The sequence below is a fragment of the Adiantum capillus-veneris genome, chromosome 18 (genome assembly GCF_014529385.1).
Source record: "Adiantum capillus-veneris isolate H3 chromosome 18, ASM1452938v2, whole genome shotgun sequence".
NCBI classification, from domain to species: domain Eukaryota; kingdom Viridiplantae; phylum Streptophyta; class Polypodiopsida; order Polypodiales; family Pteridaceae; genus Adiantum; species Adiantum capillus-veneris.
This window is the reverse complement of record NC_140948.1, coordinates 75,273,569-75,301,368: the sequence shown is the minus strand read 5'-3', so window position 1 is coordinate 75,301,368 and position 27,800 is coordinate 75,273,569. Positions and strand designations below refer to the sequence as shown.

Below are 27,800 nucleotides of genomic sequence, written 5' to 3'. Positions count from 1 at the left end.
CAAGCGGATGATTACAGAGCTCAAACACCTACTACGGTTTAACTACTTATAGGAAATAGTGTCTTGAAATTGTGATTTGAAGTCTATTGTTATCTTGAGAAAGAGTTTAGTTTTGGTATAATTTTGTCCTTAATCTCCCATGGAGGCCTTTATAATAAAGGTGGATAAGTTTATTTTTAAAATTTTATGAAAAAACAAAGGAGACTGTCAATTTTTTTTTGTTTTTTATACTTAGAATAATTTTTTTCTTTTGATAAATATTTAAAGTTTTGAATATTTTATTACTTTGAGTGTAGTTATTGAGTCAAAATTATGAAACACATAGGGCTTGTTAAGCTCTCCAATCATCCGCTTGCAAGCGGATGATTAGAGTGCTCAAAAACCTACTACGGTTTAAGTAGTAATAGGAAATTGTGATTTAAACCGTAATGTTATCTTGAGAAAGAGGTTAGTTTTGATAACTATTTTAAAATATTGCATCAAAATTACAAAAAATATAGGATTTGTTGAGCTCTCTGATATCCACTTGCAAGCGGATGATTAGAGAGCTCAAACACCTACTACGGTTTAACTACTTATAGGAAATAGTGTCTTGAAATCATGATTTGAAGTCTAATTGCAATCTTTGACAATTTTCATATCTATCTGAAGTGCAAACATGAAGTTCTCACACTCCACGGTAGATCTTTGAAAAGGACTATGCCTCCTCCTATTCCTCTATGTAGGTTGGTGGCTCATGAAGCAGTTAGATTTGCCATCGATGATGCACAATGGTTGATACCTTCTTTTGACTCATCTGCTTATCTTGGAACTATGGGTCATTTTCTTGTTTCCATGGAGGGTGCTAGAGGAGAGATAATGCTAGTGACAATAAGCAACCTTGAAGAGTGGGGACATGTATGGTGTCAGAAGAATGATCAGTTTGAGAGAGCTCTTGGAAAAGAGTGGAATGACCTAAGGGGTAAGAAATTTATGGTTTGGGATGGTAACCACAGATTGAAGACATGGTGGAGACGTATCAAAGAAAGTATGTCATTTTCTTACATTTTCTAATTACTTTGTTGTGAATGATGCTTCTATATGAATCTTATAGTTGTTGTTTTAATATACAAAGTACTTCGATAATGCGAAATACCATGTGAGTGTGAGGTGTCAATTTATACAAGTACCAAAGGCAAAGGAGACAGAGCTTCTACTCGCCCTAGACACAACCAATGCGTAAGTGACTTAACATAGCTTTACTCCATGAGAAGGAAACGTTATGCCTAACTATTCACTTCACATAATTTATTATTGTAAATAGGATTTCTAGAGCTCATGTGACTCCAAACATTGCTCATGAGGTGTACATGTTTCAAAAGTTTGGTGTTGCCAACAAAGAATCTATTCTAGATAGATTGACACCCGAAATGAGGAAGTGGGCAGAAGTTGAGATGAGTGTAGAGGCCCGATATTATCATGGTGTTCCTCCTTGGTATAACTCTCCTTGTGAATTGATTTCACAACTTGTTTGGAAGGTGACTACTCTCTTTTTCTTCCTTCCATTTATAGTTTTGTGTTTTGCTTGGTGGTTACATAATTAATTTATGATGTAAGGACGAATTTCAAGCATTCCTCTCTAAAGAAAAGGCAAAGATTGAAGCATTTGGTTTAGATGAGGCGGAGAGGAAGAAACGTTTAGATAAAGCTACTAGAGTGGAGGAGGAGCGGCTCAAAGATAGACGCTACAAGTATCTATGCATTGCAAATCCCCATAATGGAGAGGATTTCTTCAAATTGTTGATTGGCATAAAGTGGGAGGATACAAGCATGTGTAAAATTACAAGAGACAAGTTGTACTGCCTTACAAGTTCTAAAGTCTCTCTTGAAAGGTATTTTGGATGCATTTATTTGTCTATATTTGATTTTGTTCAATGTTTTCTTTAAGTTTAAGTTTGTATGTATTGTAGGAAATAAATATTGTTGCAACTCATGAGTCTGATAAAGTCCAAAGACCCCTTATGTCCTCAATTTCAAGATTATAAGGCATTTCGGACTTACATGAAGAAAGAAACATATTGGGCTATGCACTCTGAGGCCTCTCTTTTATAATTCAAAAGATACAAGTTGAAGGGCCACAATTACCGGATTCATTTGATGAATTCTTCAAGATAAGCTTGATGAATCATGTTGTGCAGGTAAACATAAAGTGAAATATAAGATAGAACTTATGAATATGTTTACATGTAGAGTAATTGTGAGGTAATTACATGCAGGCTTTCGCATATTATGGATGGGGTGAAGTCTTCGGATGTTGCAAAGAAGATGCCTGAGCTTGTGTTTTCAACGAAACGGCTAGTGTATAGGTTTGACTCTAAGATTACTTCTCTATTGATGGTGATTATTGCATTGTGATATGCATGCATAAGAAGTACTTCATTCTATACCTTAAACTCCTCATAGAAGGATGGTTTGTATATTTTGTGTCATGGAATTACCAAAATAAAGTAGAATATAAAAAAAATGGTGGCTTGATTTTCTTTAATATTGCTTTTCCTTAAATGCTAAAAAATTTGTGGTTACTTAATTCTTTTCTTCTCTCGATACTTCTAGTTTCCTTTGTTCTTTGATAATTGTTGCAGGTGGATTTTGCATTGTGTTGAAGGGATGATTGGGTGAGATTTCAGAATTGACAAGAGAGTGGGTTGATGTCAATGATGAGAGCACTATGTATTCTCCCTCCTTGCTTAAGAAAAATATGACACCATGGAAAGCACGATTATGTCCTTGGTGGCTAGATTATCCGATTGGTGTAATCCCAAAGCAAGAGAAGGATCTTCATGAAAGTAAGTTCTTAAAACCATGTGAAAGATTAATTTATGAATGTATGTGTGTACTTTAAAGCCATGCATATGATGATAGAAACAATGATGCTTGTAGGATCTAAGCAAGAGGCCCATAGTAATAAAGAATTGAACGCACTTACTACACCCTCTTCTATGGAGCATCAAGTAAGCAAAGGAAGTGACGAGATTGAAGCTAGTAAGAATCCCACAAAAGCTGCCCAAGGTACACAATCCAATGTGAAGACTACTCAAACAACCACAAGAGCTACTTCTTCTCCTTTTGTTGGCATTTTGGACAAGAAAGGTAAAGGGCTTATGGAACCTCCTAGCACCTTGGTCCTATCCCTTGGGGTAAGTAAAATTTTATTATTTTAAAGGGTAACAACAAAGTAACTTGTCTTATTAACATTTTGATTTTTTAGAGGGCATGACTATTCCCAAGTGGAATACTTTCTCGTCGGGTTTGGTAAGGGGTTGCATGGATCTTGCTTGCGAGTATTTGGTCGACGAGGGCTTCTTGGTCACCATGTGCTTAGGTGAGCACATAGGGGAGTTCCTTGTGGATGCATCAAGAGTGGGGCTTGTGCTTCATCGTACTTGGACGCTTGTGTGTGATTCCAAGGCATATCGACATCCTGTCACTAGAGAGGCGGTAAGATCATTGATGTTTTAGTATATCTTGTTTTTATTTATTTTGTGGTAAGCTTCTTAATTTGATGATATTAATGTGTCTTTGGCATCATGTTGGTCAAGTGCCGAGCTACGACGACAGAGAGATTGGGGAGAAGATTTCGGAGAGGTTGTTTCCAGCATACCGTAGCTATGTATTAGATGATTGTGTTTTTCCCACAAAAGTTGATGGTGAAATTTTTAGAGGTGGTGCGGAGAGAAGTAGCGTATTTTTTTGGTAAGTCACTTATCATTTATGATGTTGATTTGAATGGTCCTTGTATTAATTAAGTTTGACACATTGTTTCCACCACTTGCAAGAGTAATGGTGTTTATTTCTATGTTGATGACATGGTCAGGTGGTTGCTGGCAACATTCACAGAGCATTGCGACTATGTCTTGGATGTGTTTGCAGGGTGTGGTGGTTTGGGGAAGGTGAGTGCAGAAGACCTAAGACATTGCATGTGTTTAGAGCTAGATGATGTACTCTATGAGCAGTGTCTTTCTCCCATAGTGTGTGGACCTGTGCCAAGCTAAGAGGGAGGAGATTGTTGTGAGAAGATCCATACATTTGATTTTGTTACTACTATGATTTACACATTATGTACTTCGTTTACATTTTTTGGGGTGGTAACAATGTGTGACTACATGATTGATGTCGCTATGTTTGGAATGTCTCTATGTTTGGCATGTCTCTATGTTGGTTTGAGAAAGATTTAAGATCACCTTGTGAGACTACCTGTCATACTTTCAATTCCTTTTTAAAGAGCATACTTTTTCTCTAGGTGGTAACAATGTGTGACTACATGATTGATGTCGCTATGTTTGGAATGTCTCTATGTTTGGCATGTCTCTATGTTGGTTTGAGAAAGATTTAAGATCACCTTGTGAGACTACCTGTCATACTTTCAATTCCTTTTTAAAGAGCATACTTTTTCTCTAGGTGGTAGCTAACAAAGGTTCTATTTGAAGGATTTTTTGTTAGTCTTTTCATTGTTTTGAACGTCCTTAATCTCTTGTAGAGGCCTTTTTTATAAAGGTGGAGAGATACTTTTTGGAATTCTTAGGCTAAAATAAAGGAAACTCTTGCAAAAAAAAATTCTTCTACTTGAAAAAATTGGTTTGGGATTCATATTATTTACTTTTGGCCTATAGTTTGTGTGCAAGTTTTGTCTTCGACAAGCTCATTTAGGCCATGTTGCACTGCAAAAGAACGTTCTATGTATGTATGTTTGCTCATACATGCATGCACACTCCTAATATGTGTGTGCTTATGGAAACAGATGTGAGTGCACTGTGTACATGTGCACATAAATATGCACATTGCACACACACACACACATATATATACATACATACATACATACATATATTATATATATATATATATATATTTAATTTATATTTATATTTATTATATGTATATTTATTTTTATGAAACCTATTTTGCTTTTTTCTTGCCCAAAAACAAAAAAAAAAAATCAGAACCTCGAAAGCATCACGAAATTTCTTTGCCATACCCATGTTGGTCATATCACGTAATCAACTCCTTCCAAGAGATGATATTTTAGACAAAAATATCATCAAGAGTTTTTTGTGCTTTTGTAAGGGCTCCACATTTGGCATACATATCGACCAAAGCATTGCCATGTTTCTCCAACAAAAGGCTGACAAGCAATCTCATTGTGAGTTCTCTCACCCATGTGAAGGTCTCGCATAAGGTCACAGACCACATGTCTTCAAGATGCAAACATAGGTGATTGCATTTGGAGAAAGGTCTTCGCTTCGCATCTGGTCAAAATAGCCCTTAACTTCCTTGCCACAACCATGTTGGGCATATCCTACAATCCACACAATCCAAGAGACAATCTTGGAAAGGATGCCCATCAAGAACTTTTTGTGCTTTCGGGAGAGTCCCACATTTGACATACATATTTGATCAAAGCAATGCCGAGCACAATATAGGTCAGTCCCGGACTAGCAATCCCATCATGAATTCTCTGTACATTGTTGTTGCCCTACTACTAGGTTGAGAGGTGCCTCAATTGAAGAAGTTGCTCTCTGCAACAGGTTGAGAGAGAGCTGATTAGCAGCATTGTGAGTATGAGGACCATCGTGAATCGTGAGCAGTTAGCAGTTGTGTGTGTGCTTTCATGTTGTCTTTCTCATGTAGTTCACCATCATGATGAGGAAAGGTGATGCAGACTGAGGCTAGACAAGGCGGAGGGAGATTACACAGGGTGGAGGTAGCCGCAGGATAATAGAGCTGGAGGATGATGGCATAGAACCATTGAAAAGCGTATGAGCTATATTAAATGATGATAAATAAAACAAGTGATCCTGCCATTTGAAAAACTTCGCCACGTGGAGTAATGAGAAGGGAGAATTTTGAATGAGAACAAAGAGCTACCGAAATAAAAAGTCTTGACTTTAAGACTCATTGGAGGTCTTTTAGGATGGGTCCTACGAAGTTAGAAAAATCTCCTCTTCTTCTTTCCAAGATGCCTCACGAATTTTAAGAAACGATGCCTCTAGACGGCGTGGGAAAATTCCCTAGAGTAGGCGTGTCAAATTGAGAACACGCGTGACGGCGTGACGGAACCAAAGAGGGCCTGATGGAAAACGTGCTTTAAAAGAGAAATCACGCACCACCCATCTTATCAACGGAGATTTCAAAGTTCTCACGCGCAAATTCAACCTTCTGCTTCTGCTTCTGCTTCTGCTTCTGCTTCTCTTCTGCGCATTCCAATTTCCGGATGTAATTGTAGGAGCACAGAGCACAATCAATGCATGTCAACAACATTAACTGCAGCTTTATTATTGCTCAATGCTGCTCCGGTCGCACGCAGCCTCATTTGGGCTCTTCATAACGCCTTCTAATCCATTTCCAGCTCTGATATGTATAGAAGTTGAGATCAAAGACAACCCCATGTACGTACTTTGTTCAAAAGCAAGCATAAGTGCATTGTGTATTTTTTACTGTAATTATGTGGAATCCTGTTGGTGATCTTTCCCCTTGAGAATCCTGTTGATGATGCTCCCTCTCGATATGATATGCTCCTTTAGGATCCTTATGTTTTTGAGCATCAGCTATACGTACGAGTGTCAAGTGTGGGGACACGAATTCTGTGCATGGGAGGCATCGGGCAATCCTTAGGGGGCTAGCAGTTCAAGGGGTATTTGTGGACCACAAGGGGGAGGGACGTCTCAAGCGGCACAGCTTTGAGAATGCGCATACGCACTGCTCATTTGCAAAGACCCTAATTACACTTTTTGTTTCAGACCAAGAGAATGCCATGACCTCATGCCCGTGACGTGCTTTCGTGCTATGACCGTACATACGTGACACACACTCACATACACTTGACATGCTACACACATACATACACACAATGTGCAATATATATGAACTTGACGTGCTACTCACATACTTGCATGCATACGTACTTGACATGCTGCACACATCCATACACGTACTTGACGTGCTACACACTTACATGCTTGCATGCATACTTGACATGCTACATGCATACATGCATGCTCATATGTGCTTTAGAATATGGGGCCTTACTTGCTTATGATTTACAGGTGCACTTATCACTGTGTCTCACAGCAATAAACTTCATCAACACCAAAAAGCTTTAGAGCCAATTTTTGTGAAGGGATTATACATCCATTGATGTTTTCCACAATGACTACACCACCACACACTCCCAACATCAAGAACTTATGGGATGATGACCAAGCTTTTCTAGAGGCTTTCATGGCGGGCTCAGAGAAGGACAATTTCTTGCGGTTGGATACAAACCAATATGGCTCTAGTGCAGCCAGCCACCTCAAAGACGTTAATGAAGAAAATGGTGGCCTGCAACAAAGGCTTCAATCCGTAGCAGAATCCGGCAGTCCGTCCACATCTTGGACATACGCCATTTTTTGGCAGCTTGCATACTCAGAAAATGGTAGTCAAGTGCTTGTCTGGGGGGACGGATATTACAACCAGAGCTTGGATGCAAGTAGCCCGACAAGGCAATCTGGTCCAGTGAGTGAAGCTGACCAACAACTGAGAAGGAGGATTCTTAAAGAGCTGCACTCTCTAGTGGGAGGTGAAGACATGGGTATGTGCGGGGGGCTTGAGGGCAGTCCCTTTGATGTAGATGTAACAGATACCGAATGGTTTTACCTAGTATCTATGATGAATTCATTCCCCATCGGAGTCGGAACACCGGGGGTTGCATACGGAATCTCTCAATATGTATGGCTTACAGGGCCAAAGCCTATGCAGCATGGTTCTTGCCCGAGAGCTGAGCTTGCGCAGAGGTTCGGTATACACACACTACTCTGCATTCCTACACCGAATGGTGTTCTAGAGCTGGGATCTACGCGGATGGTTCAGGAAAACCTCTCTTCCTTGCATCAAGCAAAGAGGGTGTTCCAAGAATGCTTGTGGGATGGTACCTTACTGTCACGCTCTGATGCCATGTTTGATGGGTTTCCTTCTTCAAAAGTGCTTGCAAGCCTGTCTGCTTCGCCGGCTGAACTCATGTTTCCAAGCAAATCAATGTCGTGTCCAATAGATTACCACAACTTTCCATCCACTTTTCCTCCACAAAGCAGTGCTCTTGGAAAGAAATATAATGAGGGGTATTCTTCCACTTTGACCCTGCAAACAGGGTTACTCTCTAGTATTGAGAGCTCTAACTGTACTGGACTACCAAAGGGATTAAGTGAGGCCCACCACAGCCACAATACTTCACCGGTTTACTCATTGATGCAGTCCATTGAACCACAGTTTCATTATGGCAAGGAAAATGCTCAAGTTCAATACTCTTCGATGGGCGGTCGACATGATCATGTTTCTCACCCATCTACAAGGTTTTCTGAAACAAGCAATGTCACTCGAGAGGATGTTTCAAATGCAAATTCATGGTCTACAAAGGGCAATGCATGCAATAGTGTAAAAATTGAGAACTGTTGTGCTGCAGAGATTTGTGGTGAAGACATAGCTGAGCATAGTGAGATTGCTGAGGAGATAAGACCAAGGAAGAGAGGAAGGAAGCCTGCAAATGGCAGACTGGAGCCTTTGAATCATGTAGAGGCGGAGCGTATGAGGCGAGAGAGGCTGAACCAGCGGTATTATGCACTAAGGGCTGTGGTACCAAATGTGTCGAAGATGGACAAAGCATCCTTGCTAGCAGATGCTGCCACTTACATTGAGGATTTGAAGAGCAAGGTGAGGGACCTTGAGCTGGAGAGAGAAGGCCTACTTGCTCAAATAGAAGCAAGTAAGAGCAATATTAATGGCACTGACCATGGGCAGACAAATTCATATGCAAAGTTCTCTTCTTCTAATTGGCAAACAGCTAGAGCAGGAGATGACGTTAAGCTCTCTTGGAAAAATGAGCTTGAACAGCAAGTAATTGGCGGTAAGGCAAGCAGAGGTGATTGTCCCACATGCCAATTGGTAGTGAAGGTGAAGTTCTTGCCTAACAAGGAGGGTCTCATAGATGTATATGGTTCCTTAGCATGCCATCCTGTTGCTAAGGTCATGATGAAGCTACAACAACTTCAACTTCATATTCATCATGCAAATATCTCCACCATCGGGGGCGTAGTTCATCAAGCCATACTTGTACGCAACTTGAGCAATAAAACTTTCTCTCAGGACCAACTTGAAAGTTCCATCTCTAGAGTACAAGCTGGTTGCATATGCTCTTATAGTTCTCTATAACCTCGGGGACATCACCTACGTGCATAAAAGGTCCCTTTGTAACCCCCATATACGGGGCCATTCTTCATGTAATGCACCTTACCTCCCTTGTATAAACCTCCGGGCCCCTACCTTACATTCACATGCTACCATACAGGAACCCTTGGTGAATTCCTTTGCTCATGACTCATGTCTAATTGATTGCCATGGAACCACATTACCTCACTTTTGTCTTTTAATTTTCTTTAAACCCAAACTTCTTGGGATCTCCTTTCCTGAATGATTATTGTATGGTGTTTGTGGTGTTCTCACCATCTAGTCAATACCAATGTGATGAAATTCACTCTATATTGACATCACAATGCTTGGCATATCAAAAATCAAGGCTATGTGATGCCTTTGAATAATGGACAAAACCAAGCAATTCTTCGTCCCGTAGGATTCAGCTTGAATTCAAGACCATTGCTTGAATTCAAGGGAAATAGACTATTTGTCCATTTCCCTTGTTCCATTAATTCAAACAAGGGAAATGGACAAATAGTCTATGTGTAGTTAATTTTGTGCATCAATAGCGCTTCTGATCAGATGACAAACAAGAATGATATTGCTTCCTGGAAAATATAATCAGCCTCAGCAAACCTGATGAATGATATTGCTTCCTGGAAAATACAATCGGCCTCAGCAAACCCGATGAATGAAGAATTTTGTAGTTTGTGTAAGATGGAGACATTACTCTCCTTTTTACAAGCATCCTTCAGTTCCTCTTTCACAAATTACTCTAAATGGTTATGAGTCGTCGTAAATTCTTACACCGTCTTACGTCTCTAGATATCAGGATGGGTGCTGTGTTTACACTTGGCCAAACATGGCTGGGGTGCCAATTCTGATGTCATGGCATCCATTCTGATATCGGCAGACGATGGCCGATGGCCCTATACCTTTCTGTCATCTCCATGGTATTATTGCTTGACCTGGTCATAAAATCAGAAGTCACTTGAGCAAAAAAAAAAGGATAACTAGAGATAGCATGACATGGAGAAATTCTAATATACTACTAAAATGCACGGCCAATGAGAATCTGACAGAAGTTGCTTTAGCATCCTAGGGCAGCATGCTGGCCTTACCGAAACATGTCAAAGGAGAACCTTTGTCAAGGCAGTGAGGTGGAGGAAGTCCTCCAGGCCCTATAAGTCACCGGCTCAAACTATCATGGGGGTACCAAGAAAGAGAAGCCTTCTTTGGGGGGGCCTCCTGATCCCTCAAAGAGAAAACGCGATGATTCCTCTTGTTGTTTATGAGTCTCCATTGGAGGCAACCATTCTTTGAACGTCTTCTTGGGCCAAGGAGGAGCCAAAGAAGAATTAGGTTTCTTGGACATTGGTTTAGTAGCTTCACCTTTAGGGGTAGGGTTTTTAGTGGGACACTACATGGCCTTGTATTGCATATTGTAAGCAAGCATTAGAGCGAGGTCACCCAAGATGAGTGGAGGGAGTGGGAAGAAGCAATAATCTAATTGAGGAAACTCCAAAAAATGTGGCTGGAATGTAGTAGCCCTGCTGCTACAGTTCTAATAGTACCTTCAAAAGTTCTAATAGTACCTTCAAAAGAGAGGGTATTAAGCTATTTTCTTGAAAACGGTTCCCTCTCCTTGCTTGTAAGACATTTCTCTCCAATGAGACAACTTGATGCCTACGAAATACTCTCCATGGTAATTTCATCCCCATGACTCTCTATAGAGTGCGACCTACATGCCTCGTTCCCCCCATTCCCCCTACTCCCACTGGGTGCGACCCAGCTCTTAGGCAAGTGGTTGTAGCTGTTGGAATGTAATGATCGATTAGAATCACCTAGATTTAGATCTAGTTAGATTAAGCTACCTTAGTCACCTACCCTAAATCGGCGAGATCTACTTCCAGATCATAGTCACCTAAGAGTAGTACCAAATCACACTTCATCTCGCATGTTGTATATAAACACATTGTACTCTGTCATTTTCATTCAGGAGTGAATTTAGTCTTGGCCCTGTTCTATTCCAGTATTTGTTTCAATCTTTATCATTTCTGCCTTAACTCTTTTAGTTATCTTTTTGTTAGTGTTAAAGTTATGTAGATTAGTTTCCACATGATATCAGAGCTCCACTAATCTTCATTAGCCTTCACTCTAGAGGTGCGTTGCATATATTTGATCGAATAATTTTAAAAATCATCTATTTTTTAAAAAAATTGTTTTCTCGAATTATACGTGAATAAATGAATAAAGCATTATTAATCAGTTGATAAGTTGCATATATAACGCAGCAAAATAAAGCCGATTAATTACTTATTGATTGATATTTTCTCTCAGCCACTTACAAACTCTCTCAATAGCCATTATAGAAATACTCTCTCTCTCTCTCTCTCTCTCTCTCTCTCTCTCTCTCTCTCTCTCTCTCTCTCTCTCTCTCTCTCTCTCTCTCTCTCTCTCTCTCTCGCTTGCAGTCACATATCCTCTCTCTAGTTACACGTAGGTGATTAATTACACTTTTAAATTGTAAAAATATATTTTTTAAAATGTTTTCAAGCTATGTGTACTTGTATGCCTCTTTGCTGCCTCTAGTGTATCCTACTTGCATATGGGGAGTGTAGAGTAGACAGACACTACTTGCAAGGCTTGATTTACCATCTAGTGTATCCTACTCCAGAGGTAGTTTTAGCGGTTGGGTTGTTTTGATTTGATATAGTCTCTTACTCCCACAATAAATTAGAAAAAAATTAGATGTCATACCTTCTCTTTGACTCACTAATCCTACTTTAGGCCGTGTTGTTTTAAGAGATCATAGATAGCATGTACGTTGTTTGATTCACCCACAATGTTTTCTACTTTGTGTTTTTTAAGGTTAACATAGATCCAACATACTGTGAGCTATCAAATTACATGCTTCTCTCTGTGTTTTGATCCTTGATATAGCTTTGTTTTTTACAAAGAGAGAAGCGGCGTTGCTACTTGTGGTGACTTGCTTTCAATGTAATCTTTCATGGTCTTCGGATCCACGTTTACTCCATTGCTCTTACAATGGGGCTAAAACCCACTGCGCTCAATCTTGGTAGTGATTAAGGTACTTACAACGGGAAAGATTACATGCAATGACATTGTTTTATTACTTATGTTGCTTGGTTCAAGGTAGTAGTGACTTGCTTTCAATGTAATTTTTCCTAGCATTTAGATCCATGGACATTACTCCCTTACTCTTAGAATGGGGCTAAAAACCTCTGTGTTCAATCTTGGTAGAGACTTAGGTACTTACGACGAGTAAGATTACATCCGCTATCATTGTTTTATTGTTTTTGTTTAGGGTAACTGCTTGACCATGTTATATTTGCTTGATCACATTTTAATTTGCTTGATTCCATTGTTGTATGGTCAGAGTGTCTCACATTAGCAAGTAAATTGTAAGTTGTTATCATGTTAATGAGAAATATTTTGTAGTCATCTATCACTGACTTTTTCTTAGATTTTTGACTTTGTGAATGACACACATTTGATGTAGGTACTCCATAATCATGGCTAGAAAGGTCACAAAATCAAAGCATCGATTTATAAAGGATTTCATATGCATGAAGCTTCATTCTCCTTGAGAGGATAATCTCCATTGCTCACGTGAAGCTTTCAAGGGATTCAAGCCCTTTCTTGATGCTTTATGTCAAGATACATACAATGCTTTGGTTCAGAGACATGGAAAAGTATGTGTGGCCATGTGGATTTTGGGACAAGTAGTGACGGTTGTTGAAGCTCTTAATCTAGTGGTGAGGACTTGATTAGGACTTATGGATTGTATAAAGCTGGTTGAAACTCTTTACAGCAACAAGAAGAAGAAGGACACACATCCACACACTGATGATGAGCTTTGTGCTAGTGGAGAGACGCAAGCACTAGTGATGTGAGCATCCGCTACTCTTATCGCCTCAAGATACAAATAGCAGTGTGCCTCATGTGCTCCATATTTTGCGACATGCTTTCGTCGAGTTCTTGGCAACTACGACAATGCTAGCAAGGGTAGATCTAGCATCATGATGAAAGTCAAAATACTTAAAGGCGGATTTAAAGATGGCACCTATGTAGCAAAGACGTTCAAAGGACAAGCTACTGATGTTGTTGAACTTATGGCCTTTTGTGAAGCAATATTGTGTTTGTTACACAGATAGACATCATTTCACCAGTAGAGAGTGTCCCTCACCCTTCACGCCCACCGGTTTTGGTATTTTGTTTTTGAATGGAGGCACTCTGGACCGATGGCTAGAGAGATTGAGCAAGGAAGGAAAGAACCTCTAGTACAACAAGGGCATTATAGATGTCGAGGGCAGTAGTGATGAAATCCAAGCGAACATATGGAGCATTGTCCATGGATCACTTACTTGTTTTTCAGCAAGGCTTTCATGGCAGTGTTCACAGAAAATCTATAAAACTATTATAATGCACATGTTATGTTTTGGTGTTTACCTATTAAAATTTTCTTTTCAGTTTAGAAAAATTGCAAATGTTTTCATAATCTAATTATATTTTTTAAAAAATGCAAAGTTTTGGGAAAAAACCTGGAAGTCCAATAATCTATTTTTTTCTGTTTGTTTAGAAAAATGTTCTTTGTGAACACTATTTCATGGGTCTATGGTCACGGGTGAAAGTGGTCATGCGTTGCCTTTGCTGCAATTGATAATGGAGCATCAATCAAACACACTTTGCAAAAGACATACACGATACGTTTGGCACGTTGAAGGTTAAAATGATTTCTATGCTTGAAGGCAATGATATCATAGGCAAACCAATTACGTTCACAACTACCACTAGAGACAACAACCGATAACACTCGAGTGGCTACATGATGGAGTTTCACTTTTTCTCGCCCATGTTCTTTCCACCACACTCAATCTCAGTGCTTCTTGATTGCTTCAATTCTCCATCGATCTTTGAAGCTACCTTCTCTATTAGCATAATCAACACATTCATGGAAAGCCTCTCTACACTCGTTGCGCAAAGCAATTGTTTGTTGCAAGCCTTTTTGAAGTCTCCCATGACCTCTTTGTTAGAGCTTTGACGATGTAGTTGAAATTTGGGGTCCAAAACAAATGCCGCCCTATGTAAATGTATGCATTTGGGCCCAACATTTTTCTACAAGCCTTGCTACTCGTGCCTTTTCTCTAGCAGTAAATTGGTTTTAAAAAATTGTATGTCTAATAGATTCAGGCATCGACTAGTACACCTTGCCACTTACAAATTTATCATTGTTGATAATTTTTAGGAGCTCTACATAACACCTTCTAATACCACATACCTTCTCTATATTACATCGAAAAACCAAAAATTGGAGAAGAGATACACATCTTTGGGTAACGGCTTGACAACTCTCCTCATTTTCAACGAGAGTCTCTATCAATGCCTCTTGAACAACGTGTAGACCATCCAAAACATAGTACGCCATTGCAAAACAGGTTTCACAGAAGAGATTGGAGAGCTTTGTTAGGTGACTTGGCCCAAAATAAGGCGTAAATGAATTGCTCCCTTATAAACGTCACCACATGGTTGGCATCTAGCAAAAACTACTCTACAAATGAAATTTTTCAATAACTTGCAAGAGCAAGTTCAATGGATAGGTCACACATGATACCCACATGAGCCCAATATACTTCTTTTGAATGGCCAAGCCGACAGCCTGTAGTTGGAGGCGTTGTTGGTCATACTTGCTACTATCACATTTTAGGGGGGCCCTTATGCGATGAATAGCACGCTTATACACTTTTGTTTTTAAAAAAAATAACTATCTTCTCTTTTAGAGAGGTCTCGTTCTCCCTTAAAAACATTGAGCCCTTAGGAAAATCATCATTATGTTGACCAATGGTATTTTCTAGCAGATCGTCCACCCATCCAACGCTATGGTAAAGCCAAACATTGGCACAAAAGCAAGCATTGTTCGATTGAGTATCTCCTCCATGGCACCCTTAACTTTTTGTATGCATCTTTTTATAGTCGGGTAAGAAAAACCTGTTTTCGCAATGGACATCAAGGCATCCCTAAGAATGGATTTCTAATGATGTTGAATGAAATTTCACATGCCATAAAAGCCTTCATCCACTTTAGGTGTGAAATGTGTAAAGGTCTTGCTTTTGGAAAGCTACTTCCATAGTTTGCATGGTGGTGAGCTAACTCCCTACACTTTAACTCACTTGTGTTGATCTTGTGACACTTGACATAGGGTCCTGATAACACTTGGCATTCGCACTTATGTTGTTACCTTCAATGTCCTCACATACTTCAATCAAATCTTGGTTAGAGGATCCAACTGAATCTGACCCAGCCAAGCGTTTTTTAGGAATATGTCCTTTCTCTTTGCATTGCTTTGCATAGGCTACAAAGTGAACCTAAATATCAGCAGGGGCATTGTAGAGCAATCAGATACATTTGCGCCAACTATAAGCAAGCCCTATTGTATGCTCAAATTACAAATAGAGCTTACTTGGAGGTAAGAGTATCATCTCATAACAACCAAGGGCTTGTTTGTTGTGTTGCTCTTGTCCACTTGGGAAAAAAAATAAAACTTCAGCACAACCAAGAGAACTCCTCACACCAAATCAATCTTAGAACTAACAGTAAGTGCTCAAACAACCAAGAGACCAATTATTACATTGTTGTCCAAAAAACCATTTCCAAGGGGTTGACTAAATTTCTACCATAATTCACAAAAGTAAACCCTATTTTCATAAACTCATCCCTAATACCATAAACCTATATGATGTGTTAACCTCTAAACTTAACACATAACCCTATTGCTTAAATTATTAGTAGGCAAGGGATTGTCCATGCCATGATAGTAATGCCTATGGTTATCCAAATGAAATCAATTATTTTTAGATATCAAAAAAAGATGAAGCTAAAAATTTCTTTAAATCTCACCTATTTTCTATTGTATTTCTTCAAAATCCAACAGTAGATTATTCTATATTCAAGCGACATTTAAGTAGCCAATTTAGGATTTCTTTCTTTTATCAACTTATGATTTTTTAAAGTAAATCTCTATACCTTTCACCGCTTGGATTAACCTTGCACTTCAAAGAAAGTGAGAGCGGTTAAGCCAAATAAAATCGATAGTATTTATACTTATTTAAATTGATCAATAAGTTTATTGATCATTAAACTAATCGATTGATAACATATCAATCAGTAAGTTTATCGATCAATAAACTTTGATATAAAAGAACAAATATGAGATTTTGAAAAACAATTATGTGTCACTGTATAATACATTTGAATGATATAGTTGAACGTATTATATGACCATTATTTACATTTAAAACATTTATGAATAATGTATCATGCGACCTAGCTCTAGATCCTCTACTTGCTTTGTAGCCCATTAAGCTAAAATATCCATTACAAGGAGTCCAAAATCTTAAAATGGTTGACATAGCTTCTTCATTTGCTTCCACTACTTCTTACAAGCCTTGCTACAAATTACCAAAACTAAAGTTGCAGATGGATCTCTATTTAAGGCAACTTCATCTTTGCAATATTATCCCAAGCTCAGACCCTATGCCTAATCCACCCAAGACCAAGCACCTTGAGGCAAAGTTGAGGCATACAAAGTCTAGAAAGTTTGATATATACGTGCTCAAGTGGAGCTCATGCAACACTTCCATGAGAAGCAAGTCACGGCAAATGGTAAGAAATCTTACCAATGCTCAATAAGCACACTGACCTCATTGATCAAATCCACCCTAATCAAGAGACTTTTCAACACCAACATGAAAAAGAGTGAAGCCACTTCCAAGTTCCTTGACTATTGACAAGCTCTTCTTGATGAGGTCCCGATCTCTGGATTGGACATCCTCGAGTAGTTGCAGTCTATGCTTCTACTTACTGCTTTACCCCACTTCTTGGAGAGCATTCATCACTACTCAAGTCACTGTGGAGAACTTGAAACTCCAATGTTTAGCGGCTAAGATTAAACAAGAGGAGACTTTACGCGAGCAAGCTCCGGCTCTCAGAAGCCTATAGCACTTGCTAATATTATATAAGACTCCTAAATACCACAAAATTCCCAAGAAGTCTTAATCTCTGTCAAAGCAGCTTCAACATAAGGGCCCAAAGAAGAACCAAAATTTTGCAACAAGTGTCATCGTTATGGTCATTTGGAGAAAACATTGCAAAAGCAAGCAAAGAAGTCATCAACATTTGCAACCTCTTCTCCTTGCTCCAGCCAGGTATTACCCTCAAGGGGAGAACCAAACACCCTATTTTGGTAGCTCCTATCATCATGCGGTCATTGAGTGCTCAAGATCGCTCCACAAAGATTAAAAATTACTCAGATGATACCTATCATGCTCCTTGTTAAATTATACGCAACTACTATAAGTCCCACATCATTAGATTCTTGGCTACTTGATATTGGAGCCACTCATCGTATGACTCATCACTATGAGTGGCTCACAAATGCCTCTCTTGAAGATGGAAGCGTACATCTTGCAAAATCTTTGTTTTACCTAAAGTGAAACCCCCCCGCCCCTAAACGAGATCCATTGGTGAGCTTATAGATGCAGGTATCAACCTTGCATTCACCAAAATAGGATGCAAGCTACTCACTCAAGACCCATCCGATCACCTATGACCCTCCATATTGCAAAGAAAGGTCGTCTCTATCCTCTTGATATCTCTATCTCTAAAGCACATGCACTAGCATAATATATATACACCCATGTACAAGCCACGGCCATTACTTGGCACTATCACTTAGGGAATGAATCCAATCACATGACACAAAAATTTAAAAATTGCAAGCTTGTCATAGGTCTTCTTTCTGAGCTCTCTCTTCTCACTTTCTACAAAGCTTGTGCCTTAGCCAAAGCTCATCAACAACCATTTCCTCGTAGTCACACATGAGCCACCCTCGCCCTAGAACTCATTTACTCTGGTCTTTTTGGCCCCTTTCCCACAACTCTCTCTGGTTGCAAATATTTTCTCACTTTCATAGATTATTATTCCCACTACATATACATCTACTTCCTAGCACAAAAATCATATACACTCACCATGCTCAAGAAATACAAGCAAGAAGTGGAAAATCAGCATGAGTTTTGAATTCAAAAGTTGTGCAATGACAACGAGGGAGAGTACACCAATTTCTATGTCAAGGAGTGGGAATTCGCCATGAGTTCTCAATCACCGATCATCCATGGTAGTAGAATGGCATCGTCAAAAGAAAGATCCGCACACTTATGGATGTTGCACGTGCAATGCTACAACATGCACACCTCGCTCCACCCATTGGGACGAAGGAGTTGTTGTTGCCTGCTACATACAAAAATTGGCTCTTCACCACTTCCAACCTGGCTACCTTTCCTTACACACTATAGTTTGGCCATCCTCCAGATGTTTCACATCTGCGCATTTTTTGCTCTCGTTCTTGTGCACTTGATACATGAAGCTCCTCAAAGCTTGAGCCACATGCCATCAAAAGTATTATTGTCAAATATGGTGATTTCTCTAGTGTCAAAGGGTATCACCTCAATTTCTACACAGTTATTTAGTGCCTTTTTATGAGGGGGATATTCTACACGACCATCATTCACGGTCTCGCCCACACCCATGGACCTTGATCTAGAGCCACCTCGCACTATTGACTATGATCCTGGCAATGATCCCACATCACTTGTTGCCTTTATCATTTCCCTTCTATCTGCTACTCGTGGAAGCATACTCCCTACTTGAATGCCTCGTGCATTGCCCACATCACACTTCACTGTTATTTCCTCGGATGCACCAAAACTAACTCTAGCTCCCTCTACTATCCTTCTCATTGACTCCATGAGTCTTTAAATGCCTCAACTCAATCTCTCATGTAGAGCCAACTGCCCCCTCTTGCCAATTTGTTTAAATCGAGGTGATGTGGAAAATTTCCCTTCAATTAAGGCTCAATCGCATAAATCGGTTAGCATGGAAATTACACCCCATCAATCAACCAAGACTCACATTTCACCAATATCAAACAACAGAATCGTGCTTGCATCACCTCTTATACGTAAATCTTGCTCTACCAGTACATACACACCATGTCCCCTACTCTCAAAAGTAAACATCGTACCCGATCTCTATAGAAAATTTATAATGCCACGTGCTTTGCCACTATTCTTGATGAAGATTAGGTTGAGGACCAGCTCCCCAAACCCCTCAAAAGAGAACTTTGTATCCCTCTTCACACAGCATTGCCAAGCTCCCCTAGCCCTCTTTTGAAAGCAAGCTATTTAGGAAGAGCTAGACATACTCCAAGATGTTGAAACTTGGGATATTGTCCCTCCTACATACCACCACAAAATTATTAGTTGCAAGTGGTGTTGTGCAAGAAATATCAGACACATGGTTTAATTGAGCCTTACAAAGCACACCTTGTCGCTTGTGGTTTCACTCAACACTGCGGCATCGACTACTTCCTTGCTAGTACTTAGTATGGCCACCTTTCATGTATTTATTATTGATGCCACGTTTAACTTGTTCCTGTATCATATTGATATGAAAACTACTTATTTTCATACCTACTTATTTGAGATCATTTATATGCATCAGCTACCCTCGTATGCTGACCTTGCTTATCCTCACATATATGTATGCAAACAAAAGCGCTTAATACATGGTCTCAAGTAATTTTCTCGCCAATGATATGTTTGTATGCATGATTATCTACATGGTAATGGATGGCAGCACTTATTTGTGGACTACAAATATACATCTGGTAGGCTAGTCACATCCTCGATATTCTAGGCTTGTTTGTTAATGATATCCCTCTTATAGCCACTAATGAGAGCACATAATATTACTTACCACCCAAATGCTCAGCCGGGAATGTCCCATCTCTGATAAAGAACCCATGATATATTTTCTTGGTATTGAAGTTATAAGAGATTCACATGGATTATCTATAAAGCTTCGCCAACAAAAATACACCTCAGAGATTCTTGCAAAACACAATTGTTAGCTGCTCGACTAGCATCAAAAGAAAATCATTCTTATTTTTTTCCCCACTGATTGTATCACAACCTCATGTATTAATGAGAAATCCCATAAACCAAAGTTGTTGTATTATTATTGATCATCAAAGAGTGTAAAGGGGTCGAGGGCTTCCAAAGTTGTAATTAAATGCAGTTCCTAAGCCTTATTATTGAGCCCAATTAGTCAGGAATCCATTTTCTAAACCTTGGCTACGGTATAATAGCCAATTTTTGTAACTTTGGACCTAAGTTTTTGAATAATGAAAGTGAGCATACGGTGCACTACAATACTGTGAGTTCCCTATTTTTTTGAGTGTTCGTGTCTCCCTTGTGTGGTGTTGCATTGTGATTCTGAGCATACCATCGTGTTCACAGGTGAAAGGTCTTCCTTTTTATGTAAATTTTATGTGATGAAGTTGTGTTTTTAGGTGTGCTAGTCTACGAGCTATTTTCATTCCCTACTCACATTACGTGCATCTAAACTAATTTTAACTATAGTATAGATAGAGCACGTCCTAAGGAAGCTATAGAGTGCTTGAAGGTTGAAACCGACCTACCCAAAATAGGCTTTTTATCTTAGGCATGATTTTTTTCGAGTGTCAGAAATGACTTTTGAGCATATGGGGATGTTGAGGATACTCTGCATATTCTAGGTAGTAAGTTTCATTGCTTTTGGATCATTGTAGCTATACAAATCCACACATAACCCCTCCAAGTGAGCAACCTCGACAAGATGCAAGTGCTTATAATGTAGAAAATTTAGAAGAACAGACAAAAAACCTCCAAAGACGTCTATTAAAGGACAAGCTAAAAAGGCAAGTGATGCACTCCTGACAAAAGATACGGATTTTCATTAAATATATAATATCTGACCAACCCAAATGATTTTCTCATATTAAACCAATCATTTAATGTGGGATAATAAACAGGAACAAGGGTTAGAATATAGACATGTGCTTACGGATCTATCTCAACACGCGGTCAAAGGTAAAGGGGCCCAAATGAGAGTGGTATGTCAAAGAGCAAGGTTAACTAATGGAGCATAAAAGACCTTAGGGTTAGCTTCATTAAATACCTCCAATGGTTAGTGTTAAAAGTCCTTTGACCTTAAGCAAGCTAGGGCTGAGCTTAAGGTGGGAACCCGACATAAACTTGTCTTTGACCTTAAGCAAGCTAGGGTTGTGCTTGAGGTGGGAACCCGACCTAAACTTGCCTTTAACCTTAGGCAAGCTAGGGAGCTTCAGGTGGGAACTCCACCTAAGGGGCGTGTCATGCTTGATGACTAAGGTGCTTGAGGTACTTGTCATACTTAATGAGGAAGTTTCTTGAGAAACTTCCTATGCAAGGGGGGTAAGATGCTTGAGTCAAAAAGAGACCCTACACACTTAATGACAAAGTTGCTTGAGAATCTTCCTATGCATGGGAGGTAAGATGCTTGAGTCAAAAAGAGACCCTACACACTTAGTGAGGAAGTTTCTTGAGAAGCTTCCTATGCATGGGTGGTAAGATGCTTGAGTCAAAAAGAGACCCTACACACTTAATGAGGAAGTTTCTTGAGAAGCTTCCTATGCATGGGGGGTAAGATGCTTGAGTCAAAAAGAGATCCTACACACTTAATGAGGAAGTTTCTTGAGAAGCTTCCTATGCATGGGGGGTAAGATGCTTGAGTCAAAAAGAGACGCTACACACTTAATGAGGAAGTTGCTTGAGAAGCTTCCTATGCATAAAAGTCCCAAAGTTAGGGGAATCTTTGGCCTAACCTCTGCTCACCCAAGGGGCACCACTTTTCTAAAAGGGCACATGGGACACATGTCAGACTCTCACTAAGCTTAACCACATGGTGTGCTTGAATGCTATTGGTTGGGCTAAAGAGGGTTCCAATGAGCTTCTACTTCCATCCAACAAATATCTAGATATTTTCAAGCTCTCTCTCTCTCCAAGGGGTAAGGATGACACTTGTCAAAAGACTACCCATGTACTTGATTGCATGCTGTATGTGATTGGCTAGGGGAAGAGGGGTCCAATGAGCTTGCAGCATGTAGAAAAGTCACCACACACTCATTTGCAAGGGCATTCTCACTTGGTGAAGGTTGAGGAACACCACCTCCTTCTCCAAGCTTGTGAGAAGTGAGAGCCTACATCAACACTCTTGGCTATGGAATGCAAATCCAACCAAGAGCCATGCGTCAATGCTTAAGCTTGCCATCTTCTCCATCTCCATTACTATGCTATTATGTATGCTAGCAAGAAAATTAATGATAAGTGAGGAACTATTTCTTTCTCCTATGTAATGTTTCTTCTTCCTCTTCCCTACCCTCATTCCCCGCTAGCTCTCTCCACCATTGAAGGTGTTTGAGGCCGAGAGTGAGGCTTGGGATAGTTAATGCTTTCTACAAGTTTATGTTATGCTTGTGATGCATGAAGCTTTCCATCTTCGTTGCATCACGTAGGTCACAAGGAACACAAAGATTGTATTGTACCAAGTCTCTCTTGATGGGAGCAACTATAATACAAATGCCTATTCGAGGGGGGACTGGCTCCATATGAATCCGGTCCTCAACTATTGTCATGTTCTCTAAACTCTCTCTCTTGCAAAAGTATTGTTCATGCCAAGCTAACTAAGTACCATGTTTATGTTGCTATCATCAATTAAGTTCACCCACTATGCTCACAAAGTAATCTCTCATAGGTGCCTCACCTAATTTCCTAATTCTGCTACGCTCAAAGTTCATAGGCCATTTCCATTACATTGGTATCAGAGATTTGGTTTCTCTTTTCTTGCTTAAGAAGAGAGGTCCTTAAGTAGCCTATTGATGGTTGTTTTTGTTAATTATATTAGGGTAAGTGGGTCTGGGATCTATTATCGGTTTTGTTGAGCCCATTATGTGGGATATGGTACACACCTCAGGAGCTTTGGTCTTAATAATGGAGTCTATTTAGACTTGCCTACAGCTTTACCATTATTGAGCCATAAGAAGTCCAAAAGGAGCTATCCCTCGGCAACTTCGCTATGTTAGACTCACTCCACTACTCTCTATAATTAACCAATTCGAGCCGTGGGTGTAGATACTTAAGTGCCTATTTTCAAAGGCTAAGAGGAGTAGCAACTAAAGGTTTTGAATTGCCAAAGCATACACTAAGTAAACATATAAGTTTAATTAACATGGCTGACAATAACCAAGAGAGTAGAATGAACATTGATAACTTTGATTTTGCACATGAAGGTGCCAATGATGATGCCACCATGTTTGTTAATTATCTTGTCACTAGGTTGCAACAAGCTATGGGCAACCCCCCTTTGCAAGCCGAAGCTACTCAACAACTTCGTGCTTATGGGATTTCCTTTCCTCTCCAAGAGGAGAAAGAGCTTACGAGGCCTCTTGAAGAGACCCCCAAAAGAAGACTCTCTCCCATACGAGAGGAGGAATCCAAATATCAAGAAATAAATGAATCCTTAAATTCCTCCAAAGATGTGGCTCCACGGAGAAGGCGGTCTAAAAGATTGCCAACTCCTCCCAAGAGGAAACGGTTAACCCATAGTCCTTCTCCTCGTCACTCCAAAAGGGAAGAGAGGAAACCAAAGAAGAAAAGTTCAAGAAAGAGGTCACCCTCTTCTCCTTCTTCTTCACCTTCCTCCTCTATCGATTAAAGCTATGACTATTCTCCTAGAGAATATAAGAGGGGAGGACATTGCAAATCTTACCCTGCATGGCGAAGGTCACAAAAGCTCAAGAAGTTCAAAGAGGGACGAAAGAGTATCTCTTTTCTCACCTATGCTGGCACCTTTGCTGCTACCGACAAAGTATTGGTCTTCATCCAATAATTTGATGCGGCCTTTGGAGACGAGGGCTTCACGGAGTCTTGCAAGCTATGCTATGTAGCTATGCACTTCCAAAAATCAGCTCGTCAATGGTGGGTTAACCTTCGTGGCAATGGCGAAGCCCCAAAGACATGGAAAACTCTACGAGTTTCCATCCATCATGAACCAATTCCCTACAAGCGATGCAAAGGACAAAGTGCTCACCGAATGGCGGAGTTTAAGGTTCTCTCTCATGAGTCTATCCACAAATATGTGGACAAGTTTTGGGATTTACATCTCAAGGCTATTGTCTTTTAAAAGATAGAATTTGCTTAGTAAAAACAAAAATTATGTGCGGGATTACCTGAAGAGATAGCCGAGTGTGTCAACTCTCAACGGCTTTACTCTATTAGCGAAGTAATTCACCATACCATGGTTGCTTCACGCATCAATTTCAAACAAGGGGTTAGACGGAATGTCAAACCCATGGAAAATGAAGACAAAAGTGATGCAAAGGGAAAAATTAATGCTAAAAAATTTTCCCACGGCCATTCCAACAACAACAACAACAATCGGTCCAAGGAGAAAGGAGTTTAAAAAGGTAAAAATAAATTTTCTCCTAAAGAGCTTGAAACTTATCGCAAGGATCACAAATGTTTTAAGTGTGGACAAGGACATGGCTATCATTCTTGCCCCAAAAGAAATTCTCGCAATGAGACTCCTAGAGCTTCCACTATCAAAGCTCCAAAAGAGGATACTTATTGCAAAGGATCGCCTCTCTCCTATGCTTGGGGAAAGGTAAGGGAGCATGATGCCTTCATCTTATTTGACCCTGGTTCTACTCTCAACTTCATATCAGTGGAGTTGGCCACCAAGTTGGGCATTCAAGCTTTTGAGATGGGAGAGGCTGTAACTGCTGATGCCGCTTTCAAGGGACAGCAAGCCTCCGTTACTCCCTTGATTGGAAAGTTGAGGCTTCATGTCCAAAGCTATGTCAACAAAGAAGACTTCTTTATCTCTCCTCTCCAACATGAGGATGCTATCCTAGGGATACCCTGGTTCAACCGCATGGCTGCCAGCATGAAGAACCCTAAAAGGAGAATCTACTTCACCTATAGGGAAAAGAATATGTATATAGATGCTAATGAGTCTGGTCATACTATAACACTTGTAAATCCTCTCCCCCTTGATAAATCAATGAAAATCTCAGTTTTTGCGTACATGATTTTTGTCAAAAGGTCCTAATGTTTCTTCAAAGGTGAATGGTACGAATCAAGAAGAGTTAGACTTGACTAACTTTCTAAAAGGATTCCAAGATGAGTTCATCAATGATATCCCTATGGACTTACCTCCAAAACTAGGGGATGATGACCATCGAATTGAGCTCCTATCAAGAAGCTCACCGCTTAACAAACCTCCCTATCGAGTTTCACAAGCTCAACAAGAGGAGATCATGAGGCAAGTACGAGAATTGGTAGACAAAGGAATGGTGAGGCCTAGTTCCTCTCCCTTTTGCTCTTCAGTCCTTTTAGTGCAAAAGAAAGATGGTACATACCACAAGTGTGTGGACTATCGCGCACTAAACCATATCACTATCAAAAACAGATTTCACGTACCTCGGGTAGAAGATCTTTTTGATAAGCTACAAGGCTCTACCTACTTCAGTAGGATTGACCTTAAAAGTGGCTACCATCAAATAAGGATAGTGAATGAAAATATCCTAAAGACCGCGTTTCGTACAACGTTTGGTCTTTATGAATATCTAGTCATGCCTTTTGGCTTAACTAATGCACCAGCTACATTCACTCAATTAATGGAGAAACATTTTAGACCCTACCGCAAATTCACTGGAGTGTTCTTTGATAATATCATCATCTACTCCAATTCCTTGGAGGAACACAAGCAACATCTCCAAGTGATTTTTCAAGCATTAAGGGAGAATAAGCTTTTTCTCAATCAAAAGAAAAGCAAATTTTTCCTTCAAGAGATTCAATACTTAGGTCATATTATCTCTCGAGATGGTATCCGTATGGATCCATCAAAGTTGGAGGTAATAAAAGCATGGCCTAATCCAAGGAATCTACATGAGCTAAGAAGCTTTATTGGTATGTGTGCATACTATAGACGCTTCATAGAAAAATTCTCTCAAATAGCACGACCATTACATGACTTAACAAATAAAAACGTTAAGTATTCATGGACTGCTAAGGAGCAAAGTGCTTTTGACAAGCTCAAAGAAAAGCTTATCTCCCAACCAGTCCTTATGCTTCTGGATCTCTCAAAGCCATTTGAGGTCCAATGTGATGCTTGTGGTGATTGCCTTGGAGCATTCTTGCTTCAAGAAGGGCATGCCATAGCATATGAGAGCCGAAGGCTCAACACGGATGAATGGTTATTAGGCATTTATGAGAAAGAGTTGTTAGTTGTTCTACATGCCCTATACACATGGAAGCACTATATATTGGGACTCCATTCATTTTACGAACAGACCGTCAAAGTCTCAAGTACTTCATGACACAAACAAATCTTTCTGACAAACAAATGAGGTGGGCAAATTTTCTTTCACAATTTGATTTCCACATTGCTCACATTGCTGGTAAGCACAATCAAGTGGCTGATGCACTTTCACGACGACCAAAAGTTAATGTTGTGTCAATAGCAACTCACAATGATCTATCTTCTATGATAGATGAGTATGCTACTGACCTTGACTTTAAAGACATAATGTCAGCCCTTTCTTTGGGGAAGAAAGAGGAACCATTCACCTTGCAGGATGTTTATCTTCTCCATGGCAATAGGCTATGTGTTACCCACTCCCTTCGTGAGAAAGTCATGTATGAATCCCATGCTCCTCCCTATGCGGGGCATAGAGGCATTCAACCTACTCTTGACGAGTAGAGACGTACTTTATTGGCCCACCATGAAAGTGGACATACAAGAGTATGTTTCAAAATGTGTGGTATGCCAAAAGACCAAGTATGATAGAGGGAAGATGCCATTTTCAATTCCTAATTCACCATGGGAGAGTATGTCCATGGATATTATCTTTGGATTACCAAAATCTATCCATGGGAATACGAGAATATGGACAATAGTCGACAGGTTTAGCAAGCAAGCACACTTTATCCCTGTCAAGAAGACTGTTAAGGCACACCAAATGGCTACTCTCTTCATATCACAGATTTTCAAACACCATGGATTACCAACATCCATCGTGTCAAATAGAGATCCTAGAATGACCAGTAATTTTTGGAAAGGTCTCTTCAAAAATCTAGGTACAAGATTGAATTTCTCTTCGGCCTATGTAAGGACATGGTCCTATGGGCAAGGCCACCGGTACGGCCGGACAGTGTGTACGCTAGGGGGAGGCTATAAGATAGCACGGTTGGGTGGAGACTAGCACACGCATTACCACCACCCTTTCACTGGTATTCGATCTATTTTTGGGAGGAGGCTAAAAGCGGCTTGCACGTGCGTGCGACGCCCTGCTTCTCCCCCACGTTCCGCAGACAGCGACGTCTTCGCTGTGTAGCAAAAGGAAGACAAGTGCAATTTTTTTTGCGAGCAACACGTGGACAAACAACGATAGTCGATCCCATCTACGCACTCCACAGCAGGCGACCAAGGCAAACTCGACTGGCAACTCAACGACACCGAGGCTCCGAAGGCTTTCATTGGCGCCATCGGCTGCGCGCATAGGAAGGTCCGCTAACCCTTGCATGAAGGAGGGCTAAACCCACCCCATGAGGGTAAGAGGCCAACACTTTACCATCAAGCTATTTGGCCTTTGTTGT

At 40.0% G+C, this 27,800-nt stretch overlaps 1 protein-coding gene, 1 long non-coding RNA gene and 1 pseudogene across 2 annotated transcripts in view; 2 read left to right on the top strand and 1 right to left on the bottom strand.

Moving 5' to 3' along the window:
• The first annotated feature begins 699 nt into the window (after positions 1–699).
• LOC147435892 (uncharacterized) lies at positions 700–4,031 on the top strand (annotated as a pseudogene).
• A 2,128-nt stretch (positions 4,032–6,159) lies between these two features.
• Positions 6,160–9,426, top strand: LOC147435891 (transcription factor MYC2-like). The gene is made up of 2 exons (XM_086488813.1): positions 6,160–6,425; positions 7,083–9,426. The coding sequence occupies exon 2, from the start codon at positions 7,174–7,176 to the stop codon at positions 9,220–9,222; it is 2,049 nt and encodes a 682-aa protein (XP_086344939.1). The 5' UTR covers positions 6,160–6,425; positions 7,083–7,173; the 3' UTR covers positions 9,223–9,426.
• Positions 9,427–9,693: 267 nt separating this feature from the next.
• The window catches only part of LOC147435890 (uncharacterized), a 45,559-nt gene continuing 27,452 nt past the window's right edge, over positions 9,694–27,800 (bottom strand). The window contains exon 4 of the long non-coding RNA XR_015185020.1: positions 9,694–10,172. This is a non-coding gene — a long non-coding RNA (uncharacterized LOC147435890). The remainder of the gene's footprint in view (positions 10,173–27,800) is intronic.

Bases quoted from the DNA above. Each gene is read 5' to 3' on its own strand.
- LOC147435891 (XM_086488813.1), top strand. From the start codon at position 7,174: ATGTTTTCCACAATGACTACACCACCACACACTCCCAACATCAAGAAC.